This window comes from Nilaparvata lugens, chromosome 4 (genome assembly GCF_014356525.2).
Source record: "Nilaparvata lugens isolate BPH chromosome 4, ASM1435652v1, whole genome shotgun sequence".
Taxonomy (NCBI): domain Eukaryota; kingdom Metazoa; phylum Arthropoda; class Insecta; order Hemiptera; family Delphacidae; genus Nilaparvata; species Nilaparvata lugens.
Window position 1 is genome coordinate 6,945,165 of NC_052507.1, and position 23,026 is coordinate 6,968,190.

The 23,026-nt window shown below is 32.3% G+C and overlaps 1 protein-coding gene across 1 annotated transcript in view; it reads left to right on the forward strand.

Moving 5' to 3' along the window:
- LOC111056287 (cytochrome P450 307a1) overlaps nucleotides 1-23,026 on the forward strand; it is a 32,395-nt gene that overhangs the window by 3,804 nt on the left and 5,565 nt on the right. The window contains exons 2-4 of the mRNA XM_022343632.2: nucleotides 2,867-3,166; nucleotides 16,713-16,935; nucleotides 20,030-20,261. Coding sequence (XP_022199324.2) covers nucleotides 2,867-3,166; nucleotides 16,713-16,935; nucleotides 20,030-20,261 — 755 coding nt within the window. The remainder of the gene's footprint in view (nucleotides 1-2,866; nucleotides 3,167-16,712; nucleotides 16,936-20,029; nucleotides 20,262-23,026) is intronic.

The window sequence follows — 23,026 nt, forward strand, 5'->3', positions numbered from 1 at the left end:
TATAGATCGGACATTCTACGTAGAATACTCGTACATTGGATTGACAATGCAGTTGCAACAACTAGTTAGTTATCTAGTTAGTTGATTTTACTAGTTAGAACAAGTTAGTTGTTGATTTGGAATGATATTAACGGGTAACTGCCTGCATAAAATACAATTAAAAAATCAAATCTTTAGATAGATTTCTCTCTTGATCAACTAATCGGCTAAGAAAAACTACAATACAATAGTGTAATACTAGTAAAATACTAGTAAATACTAGTAGTGTATTGCTAGTAAAATTCCGGCTATAAATGTAGATTGTGATGAAATATACAACGACCACTTCCCATTAATAAACGAACAGTTTACCCTGAATCCTGTTACGAGTGATGAGATTAAATGTATTATAAAAAATTTGAAGAATTCAGCAAGCCCCGGACTAGACCATATCAATAATAGTACAATAAAGAAAATATCTACTTGGATTGCAGAACCTTTATGTTTCATCATTAATAAATGCTTTGAGGCTGGTGAATTCCCGATTTGCTTCAAGACAGCCAGAATTAAACCGCTTTTCAAGTCAGGTAACGTTGATCTTCCGGAGAATTATAGACCCATAAGTTTAATCAGTAATCTAGCAAAAATAATGGAGAAAGCAATCAAAACTAGATTGATGGGTTTTATAAACAATCACAACATAATTCATAAGGATCAATATGGCTTCCAAAGTAACAAAAATACTGAGGATGCTCTGGCCGCCTTTACAAATGAAGTTTCTGAAGCCATGTCTTCCAATAACAACAGATGCCTAGCTATAATGATTGACCTGGCAAAAGCCTATGATACCATACCCCACAATAAATTACTAAAAAAATTTGAGAGGTACGGGATTAGAGGACTCCACCTTGAATTATTTAAGAATTATTTAAGTGATCGGACACAATTAATATCTGATAACAACAGTTACAAATCAAATACTACAAAACTTAACGACTTTGGATTACCACAAGGTACCGTCTTGTCCCCGATTTTATTTTTACTCTATATCAACGACATCTTTAAACTAAATATTAATAGTTCGAAAATAATTTCCTTTGCTGACGATACGGCTGTAATAGTTAAGGATCGCTCATGGTTAGAGACGTACTCGAGAGCAGAAAGAGTAATATCCATTGTTAAACAATGGCTTGATATTAATACATTGAGTATAAATACATCAAAAACCAAATATATTACATTTTCTCCTACAATAGTTGGTCAACCAAATGATGCTATGAATTTAAAAATACATACAAATTGTGATTTTGAGAAATGGAAGGATTGTGCATGCCCTCAACTAAAAAATGAAAAATCTATAAAGTATCTGGGCATCATGGTTGATTGTAACCTTAAGTGGGAGCCTCATATAGAATATATTTGTAAACGCTTAAAATTTATTTCATTTATCTTTTATAAAGTCCGTAAAATATTAGACATTAAATTACTTAGGGTCCTTTACTTTGCCTATGTTCAATCGGTGCTGCAATATGGGTTAGTGGTATGGGGAGGAGCGTATGATGTTTTCATGAATAAAATTTTTACATTTCAAAAAATGATAATAAAAGCAATTCTTAATAAGCCAAGGGCTTTTTCTAGTAGTGAAACATTTGCCGAATTTAAAGTGATGACAGTACGTCAAATTTATATAAAGAAACTTCTCTATTATGCATGGATGAGGAAGGATGAATTTACAGTGAATAATAACGTTTCTATGTATAACCTGAGAGTTACATCTCATAACATTTATAATATCAACTATTCAGATTTGACAATAGTGCGAAGACAATTGGGGTATCTTAGCTCAAAAATAATAAATATCTTGCCAAATGCATTGTCAGAATATCTTTCTAATAGGGGCAGACAGAGGATGGAACAGATAAATAAGTGGGTGATACAAAAATTTTTCTTCGACATCAGTCAAATATTATAGTTACTAGTAATTTGTTGTTAACTTCGATTTTTGTAGCTTTGATTATTAGTAAATAAATTTTTATATTGTCTAATCAGCTGATACTCTCACTCAGCGGTCAGGGTTTTGCCCTTGCTGGGTGGTGCCATGTAATTTTAATTTATTTTGTAAAATAGCATATTATTATAATCTAGAATATTTCTTTTGTAAGTTTTTTTTTATTTTGTATTTGTTTTTATGGGCAATAAAGATGTTTAAAAAAAAAAAAAAAAATACCATTCTAATTTCTAGATTTGACCAGAAATTGCTACGATTTGTGTTCACATGCACACAAAAACTTAACATTACGATAGATTTTTATTTTAATAAAATGCTAGGTCTCGATAGACCCGTTGCACTAAACAACAGTACAATACAAAAAACAAATAAACAATATACAACAGTATTCAAATAAACAAAATTCAGTATAAGTATTACAAATAAAAACAGTTAACTGTTGAAAGTTAAAATAGAATTAAATTAGATAACCACGAAGAAGATAGTGTGAAGGTACGAACAGAACGAGTACGTCGCGGTGAAGATCGATGCCATTTGGTGCCGATTTCACAAAAGCCGGTTAAATTTTAATCGTGATTAATATCATGAGAACCAATCAGAGAAGCCTTCTTTACGAAAAAGAAGTTTTGTTTCTTTGCTTCTACATCCTTTGTTGATCATGTCGCTTTACTGTTTGTGCATTCAATTTTTTATTTACGAAAAAGGCTTATTTGATTGGTTCTCGTGAAATTAATTACGATTAAAATTTAACCAGCTTTTGTGCCACCGGGCCTTGGCGTCATTGATATAGATCACATATACATACACTAAACCACCTTGCAATCGTCTACTATTATTTGGTTGCGATTTGACAACAATTAAGACGATATTTTTCCGCAGGAGCCCAGAAGCTGTCCCCTTTTCCGACGTCCCCCAAGCGACGCATGCCAGGCCCCACGCCCTGGCCACTGATAGGCGATCTGCCGCGTCTCGGCGCTACAGAGAGTCCCTTTCAGGCATTCTCGGCGCTTTCCCGCGTCTACGGCGAGATCTACCGTCTGCGACTCGGAACAGCTGATTGCGTCGTGGTCAGTTCGTTCCGCCTCATCAAGGAGGTCCTCATTTCCAAGGGCGCACATTTTGGAGGGCGTCCCGATTTGTTGCGGTTCCATGCGCTGTTCGGAGGAGACCGCAATAATTGTGAGTACATTTTCTATGCATGATAACCGCATGAAAGTCATCTCTCGTCCATAAATCCAATTTATCAATGAAATTCTATTTGGATTGTTTTTATGTGATAAATTACAATTTGAAGCAATTTTGGACATTTTTAATGATGAGAATAATTTTGAAAATGTTTTTTTTTCTGTGTGAATTGAAAATTGAGTTCCAACCTTCTTTAATCTCGAAATTGTTCCAGCAATCAGATTTTTAACTTAAATATGTGTAACGCTAGTTCGCCTCCATGGTGCACATTGGGTAACGCTAAATGGACTAGCAAATAATGGCGGTCAGACAAACTTATGTTCTCCTGACCGAAAACTACACAACATCTCAAAAAATTTGGAAATATACAGTGTATATCTAGGCATTTGAGACTCATGAGATATATATTTGTTGTGTATCTGCCATACGCTAAATAATAAATGAATAAAAGATTACTTCATCTTTTTATCCTTTGAATCTACTCATTATCATTGTACAGTGAACAAATCATTCCTCATTCATAGATCTAATTTATCAATGAAATCATTTCATTCTTCAAACTCGATGCCATTGATGTAAAGACCAGAATAATTGTCCGAATATTACCATAGAGAAACGATATCATTAGAGGGTATCCCAAGGTATTGGTCGTTTATGCTCCGAATTTCAAGCCGATTTTTGTCAAAAATAGCCGATTACTGTCTATAATTACTGTTTTGGCCAGGATGAGAGTGTGTGGCGAATCATCTGATATTTGCCGCCTGTGATTAACAACCTGTTTTCAACTTGCATTAGTTTGCTTATTAATTGTATCAGTTTATTTAATATTTTCTCAGTTCAATTTTGTCATCTCTACATTAAAACATCTAATCATTCATCCAGTTTTATTCAACCTATTTTTGAGCGTCACATAACTTCACGAAAATAACTACTAGGACTATCAGCTTGACTTAACAGTGAAATATGCAACTTAAACGCCCTACACCATGGGATATCTTCTTATGCTATCTTTCTCTATGATAAAAGTAATTTGTCATTCATAGACTCACTTTATCAATGAAATATTAATGTAGGTAATCTTATATTTATAATTTTAAATAAATATAACTGAGTAAATTCTACACATTCTTTATTTTATTCTTCATTTATTCTCTTTTACAATGAAGCACAGATCGGGAGAGAAAAACTAAGAATACCTTGTACTATTTCTCTCCCAAATTTAGGTAGGCTAACATTAAAAGTCCGAAATGGGGTTATGTCTTCTAGATTTCCACAAAATTTTCAGTCCAAAAATATTCATACAAACCATTCTTTTGAATTTAGATGTTCCAAATACCAGAATAATGATAATTTATAACACTCAGTTATTTTTAAAATAGAGAATATTCACTTAGAAGAGAAATTTTAAAACATGAACCGAGAAACAAACTTACTACATTATTGTACAAGAATAATTTCTCATTCATAGATTTGATTTATCGATGAAATATCTTTGTGAATAACTGTATTTCCATCCTTTGGTCTCGATGCTATTCATGTAAAGACCAGATTAATTGTCGGGATAATATTATCAAGTGATACCCAAAATTGTTTCCGTTCATAAATGCAAGACTCAACCTATTTTGGACTATGTGTAACCTTATATAAATTTGGGAGAGGAATAGCACAAGGTTATCTTATTTTTTCTCTCCCTATCATTTTGATGATGTACTTATTGTATGAATCAATGAAGAATAAATGCACGAAATTCTATTCGATTTCATACTAATTTTCACAACTTTACCGCTCGGTAGATAAAGGAAATACCAAGAGCGCTCGTCAATCACTATATTTTTTATGGCTCATATTGGCAGAGATCCTTTCGGATGTTTTGCCTCGCGGTATCAGCTAATAACACTTTACGATACTTGAATCAAAGCCCAATGAATGAAAAATAGAATTAAGTTCATTGATTCATACAATAAGTACATCATCAAAATGATAGCGAGAGAAAAAATAAGGTAACCTTGTGCTACTCCTCTCTCAAATTTAGATAAGATTACACATAGTCCGAAGTAAGTTAAGTCTTGTTGTTCACTTCACAAAATGTCTAGTCCTCAATTATTTTAACAGAGATGAAGAATTGGATCAACAATCGATGTACTTATTGTATGAATCAATAAAGAATAAATGCACGACATTCTATTAGATTCCATCCTTTTGACAGCTTCACCGCTCAGTAGATAAAGTCCTCATCTCCATAGAGAAACGATCAAGGACATACATAGAGAACCATGGACATACTAATTTTATCTGATAAATACACGTTCTGTGATATAACTCATTCGTAATTTTTTGGCATGACTACTACTTTATTATTTTCTGCAAGTTATTCCATTCATTATTATCAGCTCGCTCGAAAAAAATCAATTCTCTTGAGAGATGAAAATTGTGACTCGATACAGAATAAATTAATACGACGGTCACGTTCATCAACTCCATTACAATAACAACAATTAAAAAAGGATACAATGTATTCGAGTATTACGTCTACAAGTTTTAATTTGTGGGAGTAGATTCAACTCTCTCAGCATATTTTGCTCAACAATCATGAATTCGCAGAGGTGAACTTGGAATGCAATGCTTTCGCTAATTGTTATTAGCAACTTTTCCAACTTACTTTTACTCGAAATAGGCTTTTCCTAGGAAAATTGTTTTCCCAGCCTCGTTAATAGTGTGACCAGCACGATCCCATGTTATATAATGAAACTTCTTTATTTATGGCTGTATATTGTTTGTTGACGATAGCGTTGCTAGTATTACTATATTTTTTGGGCTAGACGAATCAGGATTGTGTAGAGCACGCTTAGTATAGACTACTTGAAATTTGATATACTTGACTGTAAGTTTAAGATTTGATATTTTTATTATTTATTTTTTTAAATTTTTTTATTGCATCCCAAACATCCCAATAATCAGACTGAGGATAAGTCAAAAAGAGCAACCTAAAGGAGGTTCTCAACACATATCATAATACATTGATAAAATACTGTAATTATACAATAGTCACATGAAATATATTCATATATATCTATATATAAACGCAGTTAGTCAAGAGTACCTATGTACAAGGACCTGGGAAGAATCAAAGACAAGGAACAATAATATATCACTCCTGCAGAAACTCATCCAAAAATATTAGGTTTCAAAGTTTCGTACTATACAAAATTTCATATTTGGTATTCTCTGATTCAAAACTGCAATTTCCTCTAGAGAATTTAATATTTTTTTCTAATTTTCACAGTTAATATCACTGTTGTCAGTAGATTTGTACAATAGATAATTAATGTGTAATCAAACGTAGGTAAGATAAAGCTCATTTTAGAAATTTTTAGAATCCAATAAGGGTTATTGAGATTTGCACTCAACTTTCATTGAAGAATTTGAACTCGATCTTTCTGTTATTGAAATTAGAATCACTCTTAAATACATTTTTGTAATTTCTCTGGGCTTGAATAGATTAAGTACGTTTAAGAAGATTCATAGAAGATCACTAATATTCAATGTTTCAAGTGAACCATTAATTGAAATCGGTGTTTAGTAGGTCTAAAAACTCGTAGTGTATTTGATATCCGTTTTTTATTTAATTTGTCTGATTAATTCAATAATCTATGTATCCTGATTCTGGAACCTGACCTACTTGAGCAACTTCTCTTCTTTGATAATTCTCTCTATTTCAGAATCATTAGATGCAATCAATTAAAAAAATTCTAAACGATTTTCGTAACGTAGGGAAACAGGGTGACCTGAGCTACTCTAGTGAATTCCCTTATATGATCATTTTCATTCCAGGATGATTGATAGAATCAAATTGCAAGTATTTAAGTTCAATTACTTATATCCAGTTAAACCTTCATCATTTGTTGTGTAGTTGAGAAGTTGATATAGTGGTAATTATTCATATTGAATGAAATGAATTTGACAATTTCTTAGTCTTTTTCATTCAAAACTTCATTTAGTCTTTTTCATTCAATTTATATATAGGAGTATTCGATAATAATGACTGAAGATCTCTATCAATTGAGTATACTGAAAGCTCTTCTAGAACTCTAAATGTTGCCTAGAGCCTAGTATAGCAAATTAATAATTGTTGAATCAAATTAAAAACATATCAATCAATGAACATATAGAAACACTACTTGATAATCATGAATTATAATTGATAACTGAGTATATCGGAAGCTCTCCTAGAACTCTACATGTTGCCTAGAGCCTAGTACAGTATATTAATAAACTGTTGAATCAAATTCCAATATTATAAATCAATGAACATATAGAGACACTACTTGATAATCATCAATGAAGATTGTTATCAATTGAATTCCACAAGCTCCTCTAGTGTTCCCTTGTGCAGAATTATCTACTAATTGTTCAAATAAAATTCTAATTTAGCACATGACTTCATTAATTCGATGGTGGAATACTTCCCATTCTGTTGGAATAATAATCATATCAATCAATGAACATTTATATAAACACTTGATGATCATGTATGAAGATTGCTATCAATTGAATTTCACAAGCTCCTCTAGTGTTCCCTTGTGCAGAATAATCTACTAATTGTTCAAATAAAATTCTAATTTAGCACATGACTTCATTATTTCGATGGTGAAATACTTCCCACTTTGTTGGTATACTTCTCAACAATGTCTGATATCAGATAATAATTTTCCATGACTCACACAGTTAGCATTTGACAGGCAAATCAATAGAATACCACCAAGAATTTTCGTAGAATTCTTATAAATAGATCCCATTCATACCTCCCAGGGATTTGTTAGTTCCTATCACTAATTAGGGTCCGCTTCAATGAATACTTTCCCTCAACGTTGAATGAAATAGACTCTTGAAAGGAATGGAAGGTGGGAACTATCCCACCATGCAAATATACACCAGTTCAACAACTAATTAAGTGCCAGTAACTGTATGCATGACTGATCTTCTAGGTCGATATTCGTTACACTTGACACATTTATCTATGGTTAGTTAATAATAATGTATGAATAGCTAGAATTGTGACGTTTTTCAAGAATTTTGGGGCATAACTGTGATGGTTCCCACACACGTCAATTATTTGCATTATTGTTTGCTGACACCTGTGTAGGTAACTTGGTCCTGTTCAAACATGATAACAATGTGGGGTGGTCTAAGCTAATGAATGACATTCCAGTTTCATGGAAGTAACTGATTACAGTACTGTATTTTCAAATTAGTAATTAAATTGTAAGTAATACAGTAAGTAACCAAAATACTGGATACGAATGAATGCATTTACGTTGACAAATCAAAGTATGAAAGCAATATGAGCCAAGAATCTACAATGAGTTTTTTGAGAAGGTTAATAATTTCATTTCTGAACAGAGAATAACAACAGATATAAAGTATAATGAGAATACATGTGCTTGGGAAATATGAGGAATTACTACTGTATTAAAAATATATTATATTAATGAAATAATCATCATTATTGATGAACTACGACAATTTAATTGAGTTGCGAATGAATTAGTGATCTCAAATTGAGTCCGCGTAAAAAGTGATTGGAGAAGCTTTGTGATTTGTGTAATCAATCAATTCAAATGAAACGAAAAAACACTGTTTCATTTGTCAACTCCACTTTTATTGATACGGAACAAAAATGCATACGAAATATCAATATATATATTCAACAAATTTTATCAGATGAACGTTCGAATACAAACTTCATTCTCGAACAAAACCTTATTATTCGATTTTTAAAAGATGCTCCCAACATCCTGGCTTCAGACATGTTATAATAGTGGATTGAATAATTTTTAATTCTAATTGAGAGTTGGAGATTATTATTTCAAATGTTTAATAGATTCAAGATTCAAGTTTTATTTATTGCAAAAACATTTATGTACAGATGCATAGCATTGTCATAAATTAAACATGTTAAATAAAAATTATTTACATTCTATGTAGACCTTGCAATTTTCTTTCACGTCGGTAGGAGTGGCCGTAGTCGAGTGGATCAGATGCTGGCTTTATGATTCAGAGGCCCGGGTTCAAATCCCGGCCCGGGCAAGATATTTATCTCGGGCCACTCCCGTGTTTCGGATGGACACGTTAAGTCGTCGGTCCCGGCTCCCTAAAAAGCAGTCGTTAGGTCATGTCAGAGGCCCTGAAATTGATCAGTTGCGACCTGAAAACTCTGACACCAGACCTGAGCCAGCCAGGTCACTCGATATTATTATTATTATTTACGTCGGTATTTTCAGAGTATGTTCTCTAAAACGCTCACACATGAAGTAGATTTGGTGCAACTTTTTATTTTTGTTGAGAGAGAATATTTTCGAAATGTTCACTCGTGTGAGAGATAATTTTCTGGTGATAAATCTTCGAATTTTGTTAAAAAAAGGTGTCTAAAATATTCATAAGTGTGAGAGACAAATTTCTCAAATTTCGAATTTTGTTAAAAGAGGTGTCTAAAATATTCATAAGTGTGAGAGACAAATTTCTCAAATTTCGAGATCTTCGAATCTTCTAATTTTGAGAGGTTTCCAAAATGTTCACACGTGTGACAAATTTTTCGGATTGGGAATTTTAATTTCGTTTTAACGGGCCACTGGAAACTAGACCTGTTTGTCGAATAATCGATTATTAAATGTCTGTAACACGAAAAATACAAATAATTATCCAAATTTATCGGGGAGGATGACGTCAGTGCCTAGGAAGCTAGGCCTACTCCACTAAATTTTTGCTACGGTGACGGAATTTGATGGCCTTCTAGAAATCAATTAAAATACATTGCACATAACATACCAAGCTTACGCTAAAATCGTGCAGTAGATCACATTTCAGTAGCCTTGAAGATAAAAGCTGAATTTCCCCTAAAAAATGCAGTGTTGGGAGATTTTTGGGAGCTAATTTGTCTTCTTTACAATGAATCAAGGGATATAAACGATATATTCTGTCTTTGAGGGAAAACTGATTAGAACGGTCTTTTTTCGAAATTCTTCTCTTAAGATTGTAGAACATTCCGTAATAGTGTTATACTAATAAGCTGATAACTCTTCCCCAATATGGCAGTAAAGATTGTTTCTATGTAGTAAAGAACACTGTATCCCTCAACTCACACTTAAGCGACTCAGGTCGAGAAGAGACTCGACTCTAGTCGAGAGCATGTGTTTCCAAATGGTGACACTTAGAACAGTCGACTCTAGTTTCCGCGAAATGAAATGAAATGAAAATGAAATTAAATGAAAATACTCTTTATTAGGCGGAGTTAGGACTAAAAAGTCCTTTCAACCACTCAACCTCCGCGACTCACTACTTTGAAAACACATGCTCTCGACTAGAGTCGAGTCTCTTCTCCACCTGAGTCGTGTAAGTGTGAGTTGAGCCTTACACTTCTGAACATAATCTAGAAGAGAAATCAACTAAAATCAATAAATCATTTTCTAAATCTCCCTGCTTTTATTTGAATTGTATACTTTTTTAAAGTATTTTATTTTGTTATTAATTTTCTTTCGATTCTCCGTTTTATTATTTTCTATTCCGTTCATATATTTGCTTCTGTGCTAACTCAATTTAAATCAGGTTAAGCGTATTATAATCTTATGTCCTACTCCCACTGGCGAACAAGAGTCATCTCATGCCAGTGGTTTTTTTCACTTACCGTTTATTATTATTACATTCTGGTTTGTATTATGTTGTCATGTTAAGCTTTGTTTGATTCATGTATATGTATTTATGAGTGTGGAATAGATTTGAATGTGAGAAAGTGAATTTCAATTTAAATTGTGCTGAAGCAACATCCCAATCAATACTACTGAGTTTAATAGAGAAAAACTCATGTACTTATAATAAATTATAAATTTATGTGAATTTTATGTAAGTTTATGTAAATTTCGAATCTGTTTTCCAATACCGGTGTACTCTCATCCCCACATGAGATCCTATAGTGAGGACCACGTTATAATGGCAATGTTTGATTATGAATGGCATTGCTATCCTTGTCTATCATTCAAAAAAGCGGATAGCGCTATCTCTTTCTCGCTTTGCTCTGTTGCCAGATCGACTTTTAACAATGTAGAATTGATAATTGAATAACAAAATATATCATCTTAATCATTAAAATTCATGATGAAATTATTGAAAAATATAATTCCTTACTTAAAAAAATATAATTGATTATTTTAAACGAGAATGAACAGTTAATATTACATCAATAAACCTGTATCAGCTACCGTTATTGACAAGACAGAGGATCGGCAACGTTGTTCTGCTATCTTTCTCCACTGCCATTATAACGTGGACCTCATTATAGCTTTTGGGCATTTACTTACTTCTCTTATCTCACGATACGATTTTCGAAAAAAAAGCGTAGATATTATTCGATAAAGACTGACAGATTATGCATACTGCATGTATTCAGATAATGGTAGCATAGATTGATAATATTGTCTCATTCCATAGTTTTCCATAATTTACCATACGACTCCAGTCACCGGTTCCTGTATTCTGGACTTATTTAAAATTGTGTATTTAATCTATCAAAATAGTATCATTATTATCCAATTTGGAAAAATTATTCTATAATTGACAACATTGTGTAAGCCTATACTATTTATAGCAGCCTCCAGTTCTAGATGGTTTGAGTAATATTGGAGCTACGGAAATGTCCAATTTTAACTAAAACAAATCTAATAATAATAATGCGAGACACCTTCTCCATGCCCTGCGGTGAATACAATTATTTTTCGCTACAATTCTCAGCTACAAAATTGAAGAGATTCCTTCTTACTATGTCTCTCTTGAGGAAAAACGGTAAAAGAATTTACTCCTGATTCTGATTGAATAACTGAGAAATAATGCTCCCTGAGAAAATGAAAATAGTTTTCCATAGACTGGAAAATAAATTTTGAATCATAATTAGTTAACAAAATTGTCTAATTGTATTTTTTACAATAGGGCTACTTTTGAATATGGCTCAAGTAGCCGAAATAAGTCGTGACGAAATAATTTAAAAAGGGTATTCAGATTTATATTTATATTATTATGCGTCAAATTCCCTTGTATGGAAATCGCTAAGGATTTACTTTGAATGCCGTACTAGACCCTTATTTCTTCGATTCTCCCCGAAATTTTTCATTCTAGCCGATATAGCCTCTCTTCTTATTTTCATTTATAACAAAATTGTATTTTTCAAATGTATAAATTCAGAGCTACTTTCTTGTATTTATAAAATAGAATTACAGTACCCTTTAAAAATAAATAAAATATTAAAAAACAAGAATACAAATTGTAACGTAACTACTAGTTTCGGTCCAAATAGGTTTTTGACCAAAACTAGTAGTTACGTTACAATTTGTATTCTTGTTTTTTAATATTTTATTTATTTTAAAATTGTACTATAATTCTATTTTATAAAAACAAATATGTCATTTATAAGTATTTTTACATTTGATATCAATCTCAGACGAAAATTTTGGAAGGAATTGAAATTAAAATTGACTTAATTAGAAAACAATATTGTATTTTCTTTCCGGGATGTAGGCTATTTGTTTATTCATTTAAATACAGAATAAAGAATACTAGAAAAAATTAATTATTCAAACGAATAGAACTCTGAGGCCCGGTTGTACAAAAGCCTGTTGAATTTTAACCGTGATTAAATGCCACGATAACCAATCAGAGAGAAGACTTTTGAAACGAAGGCTTTTCTGCACTCTGATTGGCTCTCGTGTAATTTAATCACGGTTAAAATTCAACAGGCTTTTGTTCAACCGAGCCTTGATTAAAGGAGATTGTGACAAACGTTAAAACATAGTTATAATACGAGTATTTCCTATTGAATATGGATAGAAGATGAAATCCATCCTTGAAATGTTTAAGTATATATTAAAAATGTACTTCACCACGAATAGTCTTCTATTGTAGTGAGCCAATTTTATTTTTTCAATTAAATTCTATTGTAATAATTTTTCTAGAATAATAATAGGTCTTTCCAGGTATTGACATTGAGTTCTAACTTTCCTGCTCTAGGCATGAATAAAACAATACGATTTTGAACTTGAAATTGATCAAGTTATGTATTCGAAACCTTTGTAAGCTATGGTTTGATCGAAATTGAACTTGACACCATAGCACATAGGCCTAATATAATATCGTCTATACCTGCAAATTATGGATTTATTATTTGATTAATTCAAATAATAAATTCATAAATGAATGATTAGTTAGATGCATTTCATTTTTATTGACCGAGCGAAGTGAGGTCTAAGATTCAAGTCGACGGTTTGGCATTTCTCTTAATGTTTAGATGTTTATATGTTTTTATGTTGCGCATTTACGGCGAAACGCGGTAATAGATTTTCATGAAATTTGACAGGTATGTTCCTTTCTTAATTGCGCGTCGACGTATATACAAGGTTTTTGGGAATTTTGCATTTCAAGGATAATATAAAATGAAAAAGGAGCCTCCTTCATACGCCAATATTAGAGTAAAAATCTGGTGTGGCGCACTCACACAACTTTCCTTCCGTTATGAAAATTGATCACCAGACGCTAGTGTTCCCGCGCATCTCAAGTCTACTATTCAAAGATTTGATCCAGCTGGTGACAGGGCAATAACGCTGGAGACACACGAGGTCTGCTATCTCTTCATAGTGAATCATAATAGAATCAACAGTTTGCAATTGGATAATCACATTTTCTCGAATTTCGAGCTTATTTTCAATTTTAGGTGAAAATGTTACTGAACATTAATTGTAGAGATTCTCATGCTCAATCTTTTCCACTTGAAATTTTTTGTTTAAATCGTGTCTGAAGCCTAATAATTGAGAATCTAAAATCGAACTTTGCATAGATGGGGCAAAGCTCCTGAAATTTTTACAGAAATGGGACTTGTGGCAGTTGATAGAGCTTATTGATGACTATTTTAGGTATAACTCTAATCAAAATCGTAGGAAAATTTCGAGAAAATCGCGAAAAACCCTGTTTTTGACAACATTTTCGCCATTTTAGCCGCCATCTTGAATCGCATTTGATTGAAATTGTTCGTGTCGGATCCTTATATTGTAAGGACCTCACGTTCCAAATTTCAAGTCAATCCGTTGATTGGGAGATGAGGTATCGTGTACACAGACGCACATACACTCATACACACACACACACACACACACACACACACACACACACACACACACACACACACACACACATACAGACCAATATCCAAAAACCACTTTTTTGGTCTCAGGGGACCTTGAAACGTATAGAAATTTAGAAATTAGGGTACCTTAATTTTTTTCGGAAAGCAATACTTTCCTTACCTATGGTAATAGGGCAAGGAAAGTAAAAATCAGACTATAGAATTAATCATCATAAATCAGCTGACAAGTGATTACACAGATGTGTGGAGAAGCCAGTCTATTGCTGTATTTCCATAAGGTCTATAGTTTCAATCAGGTATTTGTGGATGAGAATACTGCGTGAGGTCTACTGTTCACAGAACGTCTAGTAATATTATTTTTACAATAGAATATTTTCGGACTTCAAACTTATCAAATAATGTACCTAACCGAACTACCTATCAGTACCATGTGACAATACATCTCGGGCCATTTTATACTACTTATATAAAGCTCTGTCAAGTTGAAGGTTTGCGACAATATTCATTTTTCATACTGGTCAACAGATAACTAATTTTAAACCTATATTTACAAAAAGATTATTTTGAGTTTTGAGATGTTCATGTTGAGAGAATATTCATTTTTCAAACTGGTCAACCGATAACTCATTTAAATCTATATTATTTACAAAAAGATTATTTTGAGTTTTGAGATGTTCATGTTGAGAGAATATTCATTTTTCAAACTGGTCAACAGATAACTAATTTTAAACCTATATTTACAAAAAGATTATTTTGAGTTTTGAGATGCTCATGGTCATGTATCCTATGATAATCGAGATTTGAGAGTTGAGATACTATCATATCATCGTTGAGCCAATCTATGAAAATTTGATATCAGATAAATTATAAACTTCACAGCACGTGTAAAAACAACCAATCAGATTTTCAAAACTGCGATAAGATGTAGGGTGAATCACGTTCAAGAGTTTGTAATCAATGATTTTCTTGGATAAATTATTTTAAATCAATGTCAATGTTGAGGATGGTCGTGACCTTCGTCTGTTTTAATAATTTTGTTGATATAAATTATTATGGCTGTTGAAGTTGAAGAAAATCATCTCTGATTAATTGAGATAGTAATTTTCCACAGCGATATCTTATTTCATCAGAGACGTTCAACTTGATCACTCACTGTACTATATTATACTATTCATATAATATATTGTACTATATAATACTATATTGTATTATACTATACTGTACTATCAAACTTGAAATGGATTTATAAAGAGAATTTATTCACAGTGAAATAGTAACAATATTATTTGTGGTTTACAATATGGATGGTATACAGTACAAAGCTAATCGAAGCTGTAAATAACCCATATTTAGATGAAATACAGATTTGAAAAAATATATTATTATATTATATTATAAATATAAATTTAGAATTGTGGTCTGATTCTCTTTCATATGGTAGGCCTAATGTTCATTGAGAAATTTTCAACTAGATTTTTTTAATTTCCCAAGATATCTCTTAGAAGGTCTTGAGGTTGAGATAAATAATATATTCCAGAAGTTCAATTTTCAAAAAGGAAAAATAATATAAATGCTGAAATGAAGTACTTCTATAATAAAATGCTTCTATAATAAATCTACGATCTTGAAAAACCAACAATTCAATTTTCTCCAACGTATTTTTTCAATTTCCCAAGATATCACTTAGAAGGTCTTGTGAGGTTGAGATTCCGTAAATAAATTACCGTAATAACACTTCATTTCAGAAGTTAAATCCCCAAAAAGGGAAAATAATATAAATGCTGAAATAAAGTGTTTCCATAATAATAATTAAATGCTGAAATATATACGATCTTGGAAAATCAACACTACAATCTTCTCCAACTTCTTTTCAGATATTTCCAAAAGCCAGGACAATGATATCGATTTTTACTAAAAATATTGTATTTCTCAGTGTTATTAATTTCTTTAAACACTTCTTCGTATTTTTTATATTCTCTTGGTGAATAAATTAAATGTTTTTTCTACGCATTTATCATGTTCTTAAATCTATTTATTCATCTGTCGCAGAACTTTGCGACTAGTCTTAAAGTACTGACTTATTTATCTTACCTTCAAATTTTTATTTTGTTCAAGTTTTCATACCGTCTTTTTCTACTTTACTATTTGTGAAAGATCTAGTCAGTTTAGTTATCTAACTTCCGACTTGTTTTGTTCTGTTTTGTATCTTCAATAGTACAGACTAATCATTGTATGTACCTTCATTTTTTATTTTGGTGAACTTCATTATACCGTCGATATCTGCTGTACTGTTTGTGAATGATTCATCCAATTACTTATTTATATTTTATTTATTTTATTCAATTAATTTATCTGTCGCAGCCCTTGCCCTATGCGACTGGTCTTCGCTGCAGAAACGGCGTCGCGGAATCGCGCGTACCTACTGCTCCCCCCGCTTCGCCTCGTCCAACTACGATCAGCTGGACCGAGTGGCCAATGAGGAGGCAGAGTGCTTCATCCAGCACTTGGACACGCACGTCCAACACAACGCGGAGATCCACATTAAACCTCTGCTCCTGGCTGCTTGTGCCAACATGTTCTCCAGGTAAACATCGTCTCAACAATAAAGTTTAATTAGTAACATCACAGTGAACCATTGACAAAGTCTACAGTGAAGTTCACGATATAATTGATTGATTGATTGATTGATTGATTGATTGATTGAGTACTTTATTTATGTAGATTACAATATATACTGGCTTATACACTTATATACAATAGCTTACAATACAGTAAAATTATAGATGAATTTACATAATATAGACTAAGAAAATAACTATTGAACTGTATATGATATGAAAAAGCAATTTGTAATATAATAACTATAGATAATAATCATATTGTTATGCATCTACATAAATTGGCGGAGCTTTAGACATATCAATGTACATTCTTTGGGAAGAATATTAAAAATATCCTCCCCACTAACTCTCTACCAAAACGTTAATTTCGTTATTTAAACTAAGGATTTATTTATTAATGGAAATATTGTAAAAGTTTTAATCAATATGAATATTGAAGAGAAAAAAAACAGAAAATTGATAAAGTAAAATAATTATAATGACAGTGGAGAAAGATAGGGGAAAAATGTTGCCGATCCTCGGTCTTGTCAATGCCTTCTATAGACGGTACGGTAGCTGATACAGGTTTATTGATATAATATTAACTGTTCATTTTCATTTAAAATAATCAATTATACATACTATTAAGCAAACTATTATAGTTTTTAATAATTTCATAATGAATTTTCATTATTAATATGAAATATTTTGTTAATTATTAATTCCACATTGTTGAAAGACGATTTGGCAACAGAGCAAAGCGAGAAAGAGATTGCGCTATTCGCTTTGTTGAATGATAGACTTTGTTGATGATTCAAGATACGCTGTCAATGATCTATATATATAAAAGCGAAATGGCACTGACTCACTCACTCACTCACTCACTCACTCACTCGCATAACTAAAAATCTACCGGACCAAAAACATTCAAATTTGGTAGGTATGTTCAGTTGGCCCTTTAGAGGCGCACTAAGAAATCTTTTGGCAATATTTTAACTCTAAGGGTTGTTTTTAAGGGTTTAAAGTTCGTATTTTAGCATGTATATTCTTCTTCTCCCAATCTCTTAATTATAATTGAAATTTCCATATCATATGTTACTATAGAACTATAATCTAGATAGAGTACCTCTTCGAAACAGTTGTTAACTGGCAACTAAATTAATAATTTTGTCAGGTTGGCATTAAGTTGAGTTGACTTTGTTAGGTTGGCACCAAGTTGAAGATTTAAATGCATTTATCGCGGAAAAATTGATTGGGCACTGCTACTTCAATCCTGGGAATATTATATTACTAGCCGTCAGGCTCGCTTCGCTCGCCATATCCGTTTAGCCAGACGTTTAGTCTGGACCCACGACTGGATTGTTCTAACATATGATAAAAATGCTCAAATGAAAAATGCAGGCGAGCGAAGCGAGCCTGCTGATCTCATTCCTGGACGATCCAGTCGGGGGTCCAGGGGGCGGAGCCCCCTGGCTAGACGGATACGGCGAGCGAAGCGAGCCTGACGGCTAGTATACTATAAAATTCTTATTATAATAGTGAGGTCCACGTTATAATGGCAGTGTTTGATTGGCAATGGTATTGCTATCCTTGTCCATCATTCAACAAAGCGGATAGCGTCATCTCTTTCTCGCTTTGCTCTGTTGCCATATCGTCTTTCAACAATGAAGAATTAATAATTAACAAAATATTTCATCTTAATTATGGAATTATTGAAAAATATGATCTATTGCTTAATAAAATATATTTTTTATTTCAAATGAGAATGAACAGTTGATATCACATCAATAAACCTGTATCAGCTACCGTCTGTAGAAGGCATTGACAAGACAGAGACGGCTTGTTCTGCTATCTTTATTCACTGTCATTATAACGTGGACCTCACTATAGTTGTTCGAACTCACTGCTGGCGCATAAGCTGTACTTTGCCGGTAGTGCCATTTTGTAATTGAGAATATTATTTTATTTTATCAATTTATTATAATTTTCATGGCAAAAAATGAATTTTAATCTTGAAAACACAAATTTAAATTGTCAACCACTTTTATAGTGTCAAATTGTCAACCACAATAAAAGTGGTTTTTCACTTTCCTTGCCCTATGAACAGTTGATATCACATCAATAAACCTGTATCAGCGGATAGGTAAGGAAAGTAAGTTATTGCTTTCCAAAAAAAAAATTGAGGTACCCCAATTTCATGTTTTCTATACGTTTCAAGGTCCCCTAAGTCCAAAAACATGATTTTTGGGTGTTGGTCTGTGTGTGTGTGTGTATGTCTGTGAACACGATAACTCCATTCCTAATTAACCGATTGACTTGAAATTTTAAACTTAAGGTCCTTTTACCATGAGTATCCGACAATAAGAAATTCAATAAAATTCAATTCAAAATGGCGGATAATGGCTAAAAAAACCATGTTTTTCACGGTTTTCTTGAAAACGGCTCTAACGATTTTCTTCAAATTTATACCCTAGATAGATAGCCCTATCAACTGACATGAGTCTCATTTCTGGGAAAATTGAAGGAACTCCGTAATATTCCTGAGAAGGATGAATTTTGTTAAATTTCTATAACGATTCTCTCAAAAATGACTTGACCGATTTTTTTCAAATTCATACCCTGTATAGTTATATATCAGCTCTATTGACTGGCATGAGTCTCCTCCCTCAGAAATTAACAGGGGGTCCACCCCATCCTTGAGAAATTTACTTTGTAACCTCCTTCTCGTGCGTGAGGTAGGTAGGTAGAGCAGTTTATTCAAAAGAACACATGTCGATATTTTATTTGTAGAACAGCTGTTTTGACAAATTTTAAAAAATCCTCAAATTTCATAATTCAAACAAAGGGAAATGTACTCTGAACACAATCACAATAGTATAATCGTAGTTTTAATTATTTATCGGCATAATGTTATTCCCTAAATTATCCTTGTTAATGAGGTTTATAGATCAATGAGCAAGGAAAGTTGTGTGAGTGTACCACACCAGATTTTTCAATTTGTGTTTTATTATGGAAAAGTACCACATCACACCCAACACAACTGTAAGGTAAATTTTAATCTAATGTAATTTGTTATAGCTACATGTGCAGTACTCGATTCCAGTACGAGGACACCGGCTTCAGAAACATGGTACGACGTTTCGACGAGATCTTCTGGGAAATTAACCAGGGTTACGTGGTCGACTTTCTGCCCTGGTTGCAGCCGTTCTACGCTCGCCACCTCGACAAGCTGGCCGGCTGGACTAGAGACATTCGCCGATTCGTGCACGAGCGAGTGGTCGAGGAACGCGTGCGACCGACTACCACAAAGGTATTTACTAATCACCTATTCTCGTATGATCATGATAGAGATGGGAACAACAAGATGCATAGGTTCCAACAATAGTCTTAATAGAATGATTAACTTAATACAATGATTTACTGTCTTAATGCCCATGATTTTCACCTTAATCAATTCATATATATTTTGCTGTGTAATTCACCGCCTCTTGGGACTCCAGTCGCTCTTCCTATCATAAAGGTTATTATCATAAAGGTTTAGTACAGAAATCACACATGTATTAAAGATGTATGGTTTCTTAAATGAACTGAATATTAATATATCGATAGCATTAATATTGAAAGGCTTGACTTTCATTTGTGGGAAATTTTATTTTATTTTATGAAATTGGGATGAAAAGAAGTTTTGGACTGTAGTCTGTTTCTTTGTCCTTAATTCGATTGTAAATGATAAATAAATAAAATTAATATTCAATGTCATTTCTGTTTCCCAAGGAAACATTGAATTAGTGTTGCTTCTCTATGAAACGATGTATTTACATTAGAAGATGCATTTCAGTTAAAAATTGAAAATGACAAAAAAAATTGATATGAGTGATTTCTCAAATAAGCGATTAGTATGTTCTTAATAGGTTTCAACCTATAATGTGGAACAATCCATCAAAATCTACTCTCGCAGTATTCATTTCCTAACTAGTATTGATATGGAAGAATGAGCTTCATTAGTGTATAATTATACTTGTTTATATTACTTTCAGCATTGTATTATGTATTACTAAGTCTTAAGCCGGGTCCACACTGAAAAAATATTCGACATACATGTTCGGCAAACATGTTTGTTGAGAGGCTCAGGGACAAACATTTTAAAAAGATTGGACATTCATTGTTTGTCAAACAAAAAATTACTGTTTTCCAAACATTTTCAGTGTTTGCTGTACTGTAAAACATAGAACCTATTCTCCCCACTTATAATATTTTGTTTGGTGATGCGTCCACACTGGCCACGGGCAAACATTGTTTGTCAAACATAAAAAAAATTTGCCCAAACATTTTCAACAAACATGTTTGTAGAACATTTGCCCAGTGTGGGCACGGCTTAAGTTCATTTTGTTTAGAGTGTGAGCCATCCCTCCACACAGGTTTAACTTAAAAGAGGGATGCACTGTTGTGGAAATTCACGTTATCTTATATTATGCGACAAAACAAGATTCTAATAGTATCTATTAGATTCAAAATTTGCTCGTTTATCTGAGTATTGAAGAGTGTAAATTGTATTTTGAAAAGTGAAAGTGACATAACCAACATTTTGATTTGGACAGTATAGTATAAATTGGAAATGGGACAGTTTTGGGCATGAGCCTGTTGTGCCTTTCCACATGTTAAGTATTTGTACACAATGTAAATAAATAACTAAAACGTTCTGTATTATTATATTAATTTGAATTTCTGCTACATTGTAAACTTGCAGTGGAATAAATGAATGATTATTATTTCAAAAACTTCAATGAAATATGTAGTATCACGGTTTATTCTCTTTGTCCCGGTTGCTCAAAATCCTGTTAAATTTTTAATCATGATTAAATGTCACTAGAACCTTCAATCACAGAAGCCTTCTTTTCAAAAAAAATTTCTCTGGTTGGTTCCCGTTGCATTTATTTATTTTGGTACTAATACCATCAAAGTAGAATGGCCAACATGTTGTGTTTGTTTCAATATAAGAGTAGCCTACGGTGATCTCTATATATAAATTTTATAGTTACCTCAGACAGTCGACAGACCATAAGTAGTTACTTGTCAGCGAAAAAACCTTAAATAAAAGAATTTTAAAAACATAGGAATTTTCAAAAAATATGAAATGTATATTAATAACAACTATGTTATTATTTTTTGTTTGAAACCTTGAAAACATAGGAATTTTCAAAAAATATAAAATGTATATTAATAACAACTATGTTATTATTTTTTGTTTTCAAGACACTATTATTCTATTCAATGTTTGTTTCCATTACTATTATTCTATTCTATTCATAATTGAGTAATTTGTTGGGAATGATAAATTAACTATAAATAACTATTTAACTAATAATAACTAAATAAATAACTATTTTTTGATGTTGTGGAACTCCTCCAGAACCGAAAACACGCTGTTTTTAACTGTATTATCCACTTTTATAAATTCAAGCTGTAATTGAATAAATGAAGTTGACGACTAAGAAAGAGTTGAAGTCTTGAGTTTCTTTATCCATTACGAACTGCTATAATTGTTCAATCAAGTTTTAACACTAAATTGACGACTTGCATACAATGATAGTTATTGTGAAAAATATGACATATTTACTCACTGGCTGGTGCATGCTTTAAAGTCGACAATGACTGTTGAATCCCTTGTGATTGGAACGCTCGATCAGTGAGTAAATATTTCATATTTTTTATAATTATTATATTCTGTAGTGTTAAAACATTATGAATCAATTAGCAGTTCGTAATGGATAAAGAAACTCAAGACTTCTACTCTTTTTTATTCGTCAACTCCACTTTTATTAATTCAATTACAGCTTGAATTTATAAAAGTGAAAATTTATATAAATTCAAGCTGTAATTGAATTAATAAAAGTGAAGAATTCAGATCAAAACAGTGTTTTCAATTCTGGAAGAGTTCCACAACATCAGTAAATATTCAAAAAATTCATCATTACCAACAAATTGATTGATTGTAATTGATGAATGTTAAGTGACACATAACCTAGCTACATTTGGACTGTTGTATAAATTAGAATTGGAACCGTTTTGGGCTTA